Source organism: Priapulus caudatus, unplaced genomic scaffold (genome assembly GCF_000485595.1).
Source record: "Priapulus caudatus unplaced genomic scaffold, Priapulus_caudatus-5.0.1 Scaffold41, whole genome shotgun sequence".
In the NCBI taxonomy this organism is placed as follows: Eukaryota; Metazoa; Priapulida; class Priapulimorpha; order Priapulimorphida; family Priapulidae; genus Priapulus; species Priapulus caudatus.
The window spans coordinates 421,284-427,219 of record NW_014577102.1 but is presented as its reverse complement, the minus strand read 5'-3'; the positions used below and the strand labels follow the sequence as shown (position 1 = coordinate 427,219).

Below are 5,936 nucleotides of genomic sequence, written 5' to 3'. Positions count from 1 at the left end.
ACCCTCTCTTCTCTCTCTTCTCTCCTCTCTCTCTCTCTCGCCCTTTCTCTCTCCTCTCTCTCCCCACTCTTCTCCTCTCTCTCTCCTCTCTTCTCGTCGTCTTCTTCTCCTTCTCTCTTCTCTTCTCTCTTTCTCCCTTCTCTCCTCTCTCTTCTCTCTCTCTCTCTCCTCTCTCTTGCTTTTTCTCGCTCGTGTCTTCTTTCTAAATTCTCTGCTCTGCACTCGCTCTTCGCTCTAAGTGCTCTCTCTCTCTCTCTCGCTCCCCTCTCTCGCCTCTCTCTCTCTCTCTTCTCTCTGTTCTCTCTCTCTTCTCCGCCCTTTCTCTCTCCCTCGCTCCCCACTCCTCTCTCTCCTTCTTTTCTTTCTCTCTCTCCCCGCTCTCCTCGTCTCTCTCTCTCTCTCTTGCTTTTTTCTCGCTCTCGTCTCTTGCTCTCGCTCATCGCTCTGGGCTCTTCTTCTCACTCCTCTCTCGCCTCTCTCTCTCTCTCTGCGTGCTCTCTCTCTCTCTCTTTCGCGCGCGACCGGTCTCGCGGAGAGAGAGAGAGAGAGAGAGAGAGAGAGAGAGAGAGAGAGAAAGGGAGAGAGGGAGAGGGAGAGAGAGAAAGATAGACAAGCGCTTGCAAGCAGCTGCCGTATGCAACAAGCGGGCAAGCAGTGAAACCACAAAACAGAGGCTATCAGTAGAGCGAACCGCCTCTCTGCAAGCAACTGACAGAACAACCGTCTGAAAGATTTCTACTGAACAGCCAGAATGCCTCGTTCCTTCCTCATCACGAACAAACGCTACAAATCGCATCTCAACTTATACGAGGATGACATCAACAGCGACTACAGCAGTAGTAAAGGTACGTACGTCCGTGTAACCCACCTGCAATAGATTTTTCGGCATTTCTGTGCCATCCAGCCGCTATGGTAGTGTATGTCTGTAGTTCACGCTAAATTTAAAGTGCCTATAGATAGAATATGGCTGTTTCTGGTAGAGCGCGTTCCATAAAACATAATAAATATAGAACTGACTCATTCAACTCTTAAACGATGCTCGCTAATATATATGCACCGTATATCTATTTTGGGTGGATAGCTACGGAGGCGATAGCGTTAATGCAGATTATAGCGACCCAGTATACTCGTGTTTACGTTGCTGCGACCAATTCACATAGAAAATAGCAGAAGTCGGCATATGCACGATTCTAGGCGATCACTAGTATTATTGATTATATCACATTGCCAGGCGTTTTTCTATTTGTTATTATCATTATTAGTGTTTACGAGAATGTTGGGCTGTTTACTTTTTGTTGTTGTTATTATTACTACAACTACTACTACAACTACTACTACTACTACTACTACTACTACTACTACTACTACTACTACTACTACTACTACTACTACTACTACTAATAATAATAATAATATTATTATTATTATTATTAATTATCATTAATTACGAGATGGCCAGACTGTTTACTATTTGTTGTTATTATTATTACTGATTACCAGATAGTCGGGCCATTATTCGGGGTATTATTTATATTATTATTAATATTATCGTTATTATTATTATTATAATTATTAGTATTGATTACTAGATTACATCGTTGTTGGTGATCACCACTGATGTTGATTGCGATAGGTCGTTGTTTTGATAATATTGGTAATCCAACTCTCGTGTATTATTCTTCGCAGAGAACAGACCGCTGTGCGCGTTGCCATGCCCCGTTATCAACTGGCCAGCATACAGGGACCAAATCACCGACAACGGCGTCAATGTCGGTCTCATCTACGATTCTGCATTAGAGAAGCGATGCCTCGCCAGCAACCTCATCCCCTTCGTCAACTTCCATTCCTACTGCGACCGCACCATTACGACAAAAATCGAAGCGTCGCGAGCCGACCACGTCCAGATGACGACAAATATCGAAGCGTCGCCGCTGCCGACGATGACGACGAAGGCGCCCGTTTGGCGTCCGCAGGTCGGCAACCCGGAGTTTCTGGGCGTGCCAACGCCTCCCAGTTCACCGGAAGCGCCCGAGGTGGAGCAGTACGACTGTCCGGAGTGCGGGAAACAATACAGTACATCTAGCAACCTAGCTCGTCATCGCCAGACGCACCGCAGTGTCACCGACAAGAAAGCGCGTAAGTGTCCGCACTGCGACAAGGTGTACGTGTCGATGCCGGCGTATAGCATGCACGTGCGCACGCACAGCCAGGGATGCCAGTGCCTGCACTGCGGTAAATGCTTCAGTAGGCCCTGGCTTCTCCAAGGACACATACGCACGCACACGGGAGAGAAGCCTTTCAACTGCCCCGTCTGCAGTAAGGCGTTTGCCGACAAATCGAACCTGCGCGCGCACGTGCAGACACACTCGAACAGTAAGCCGTACACGTGCGCGCGCTGCGGCAAGGCGTTCGCGTTGAAGAGCTACCTGTACAAGCACGAGGAGTCGTCGTGCATGCGCGCGGGCGGACGCGCGGGCAAGGACGACAGGTATCCGACTCCACCTGCCGAGCGGTGATGTCATCCACCGTGAGCTGTGACGTCATCGACTGTGAGCGGTGATGTCATCATCAACTATGGGCGGTGATGTCACTATTATGAGCGGTGATGTCACCAACTATGCGCGGTGATGTCACGAACTGGCTTTGCAACGTCACCAACAAGGCGCCAGTATCACCTACATCATGACGTCATCAACATCGCGATAGTAGACTAGTCAATATACGTCACCAACAACGAGCGATGTCTCATAGTCAGGGGGTGTTCGAAGAATGCACTGCATACCAGGTGAACTGCAAACGATGGGCGCTCACTGCAATAGTTGACGCAAGTGCGATTGGTTGAGAAAGGCGCGAGCATCAAATAGCCGTGCGCGTCTACGCAGTTGCACGAAGAAAAACTAAAAGGGAATCTATGAAGAAATCAACGATCCCTCACACTTAGGACAGCTCTCTACGAAGCGCATTCAGTAGGTGTGCGTTGACATTTACCCTGACGCATCAAACTAACTACGTTTCGTGACGATAAGTGTTTCAGATGATAAGAAGATGATTTATACGTACACCCATCGTTCATCGGTTACGCCTTTGCTCTGCTAAGGACGAACCTGGGGCCATTGTATGAACGTGGGGGGGAGGGGGCACATGCGTGGGTGTCCGTCGGTAACTTATATATGTGTATGTGTTTATAGAGTAAACTCTATCGCGTGATGTAGCTGATAATAATGTGTTTAGTTGTCGTAGAAACTGAGGCAGCATAAACGCGTGGTGCAATTCGCTAGGATCGACTATAACTGGGATAGTGAAAGAAGACGTATAATTCCCGTCTATGTCAGACATAGGAAGCGTTGAGAGGGAGAGAGAGAGAGTGAGCTGCACGTTTGATTTTTGTGATAATGTTAACGTTATGTATACGGAGACGATATACAGCCCTGAATGACAGCACGCTGTGTTAAGATGTTTTTACGTTTTAAATAGTACGTTAGACATGTAAACATGTTCATATTGAGTCTAACCGCTCGCGTCTTGTCCGTTGATGTTTTAGTTTAAAAAATGTTCTCGTTTATTCTTTGTCTGGTGAGAGTTGATCTGGGGTAACTTTTTCTTGTGATACTTTCTGTTGCATCTCGACAAGGCGGTGCTATTTGCTCCGCCACTTTCTACAGTTTCTTTTTTTATCTTTTGTACGGAAAATTTTATATTTTCATACTGAACGAAGGAACAACGCGATATTTTCCTTCCGTTCCTTGCGACTTCTGCGAGCTCGAGCGATGCAAAACCCTCCCTTTTTAGTTAGATTTTCACTTCTCCATACTTTCATAACTTATCGATTTCTTAGCCTGTAAATATATTTATCGATATTTATTGTTAATTTATGCCGATGTAAACCGAGTTATCGCAGCAATGCCATATAATGCAGATCATGACTTGCAGTATATACCTGCGCGCGCATGCTGATACTTGCACACAGCAACACCATTGACTCAGCTGATGGTTGTTTATTTATTTATTGATGTAGTTGTAATCACATCCGATACCGTGTAACTAGTATTTAGTATTTAAGACGCAAATTCACAATTAAAAATTAATATATTGTATTTAAAAACGGTTGTAAATGGAATCGGCAAATGGACGATAAACATGTCGTTTAATTTAAAAATTCTGCTGATGTATGAGCGTAATGGTAGCGACCGACCACGTATCAAGTGCCTTTCATTCTCTATCGATGAGTGTTGCTAGCATGTATGTAGCTGTTTGATCTGGACATGTCGCATGCAGTGAATCGATGTATTTGCGACTTCAAATCGTTAGAAATCCGACAATTTACAGAATTGCACCTGGAATCGGATCCATCGACTGCAAGTTCACTTTGTATAAAATACTATTGTATGTAGCTTAAGGTGAAATAAATATATTGACTTTTTTCTACACGATATTCGGGTGTTTCGACATGATAGTCTCAGTTTGTACGGTCAACTAAATATAAACTCTCACAAGGCGGCGTTTTCAACTCAAAATACTGAATCTGTATATCGCATATCGTGTTTTGATTTCTCAAAAGAAAAGAAACTTGAAAGAGAAAGGAAAAACATGGTACACAATATTTCATTTTAGTCTATGAATGATGCATGGCCAATATCATGTCAGACATTTAATGCTAATATTCGCGTTAAAGAAAATGCGATTTCTTTCAGCTGTCTCCAAAAAAACATCGCTTCCATTAAAAAATGTCATCATCGGAAAAAACACATCACAGAACGCGCATACCATCGAAAAAATTAGAACGAAGGACGAAACACGCCCCGCGGTAAACACATTTGCATAAAGCAACGATTTTCGGGTATCCGAGTAAACACAAACATGATCGCGATGTCTAGCGACGCGCACGACACCTGGCATGTGTTAAGCCGCTGGTATGCGTTAAGATGCTCACCGCCGATCGCGAGCAGGAATTTTTTGCCATAACATCGCGATTTGCAGTGAGAGAAGGAGAGAGTAGCGAGTGGGTACGCGCGAGTATACTGCGGCTGTTATGAATGGACCACGGCCACGCCCGTATATCCACCACGAGCACAGCACACATGCCGAACTTGCTGCAGCCGACGACAACGATGACGATGACGATTCAGCGGCAGGAGGGGGAGGAGGGGGAGGAGCATGAGGTGAGATTCCATCTCTGAATCTTCGCGGGGCTGGTGTCAGGCGTTGTTACAACCCGATAAGGTTACTGGGTACCCCCCCCCTCGCGTACGCACGTGCATTCACGCGCACGCGTGCGCGCGCATATACCAGCTGCAACCTGCTCTTCCTCCCCCGCTCTCTCTCTCTCTCTCTCTCTCTCTCTCTCTCTCTCTCTCTCTCTCTCTCTCTCTTTCTTTTTCTTTCCCTGTCTCTCTCTGTCTCTCTCTCTCTCTCTCTCTCTCTCTCTTTCTCTCTTTCTTCTCTCTCTCTATTTCTCTCTCTCTCTCTCTCTCTCTCTCTCTCTCTCTCTCTCTCGCGCGCGCTCTCTCTCTCTCTTCTCTCTCTCCCTCTCGCTCGCTCGCTCTCTCTCCCTCTCTTTCTTTCTCTCTCTCTCTCTCTCTCTCTCGTTCTCTGCGCAGGCACTGTGCCATACTATACTTTGTTTCCTGCCCCGCACATGTACCAGCACCATATATAGCGATCGGGGCGCACACATGCCATGGGTAGTCGCTGACTGGCCATTGATGGTGGTCGCTTGACAGCAGCTGCACAGCTGTGCAATGTCGGCCAGCTACAGGCGGCCCCCACAATACAGATCCCCGCACGCTAGCCGCGCGTTCATTCATAAACAGAACTCTCTCGAAGAGCCAGCCGCAGATATCACGTTATAGCCGCCTTGCAATGACACATGGCGAGAAGCGTGCCGTGCGCATGCGCACGCGCCATCACCCCTCCCCCTCCCCCCAGACGCCACCGCC

At 46.8% G+C, this 5,936-nt stretch overlaps 1 protein-coding gene across 1 annotated transcript; it reads left to right on the top strand.

The window, feature by feature from the left end:
- The first annotated feature begins 538 nt into the window (after positions 1-538).
- On the top strand, positions 539-4,432 carry LOC106820433 (zinc finger protein SNAI2-like). Its single transcript, XM_014824951.1, has 2 exons — positions 539-845; positions 1,687-4,432. The coding sequence occupies exons 1-2, from the start codon at positions 752-754 to the stop codon at positions 2,514-2,516; spliced, it is 924 nt and encodes a 307-aa protein (XP_014680437.1). The 5' UTR covers positions 539-751; the 3' UTR covers positions 2,517-4,432.
- The last annotated feature ends 1,504 nt before the right edge of the window (positions 4,433-5,936 follow it).

Excerpts from the sequence above, each read along its gene's own strand:
- LOC106820433 (XM_014824951.1), top strand. The coding sequence starts at position 752 with ATGCCTCGTTCCTTCCTCATCACGAACAAACGCTACAAATCGCATCTC. Across the intron at positions 846-1,686 it reads CGACTACAGCAGTAGTAAAG|AGAACAGACCGCTGTGCGCG; the intron begins GTACGTACGTCC and ends TATTCTTCGCAG.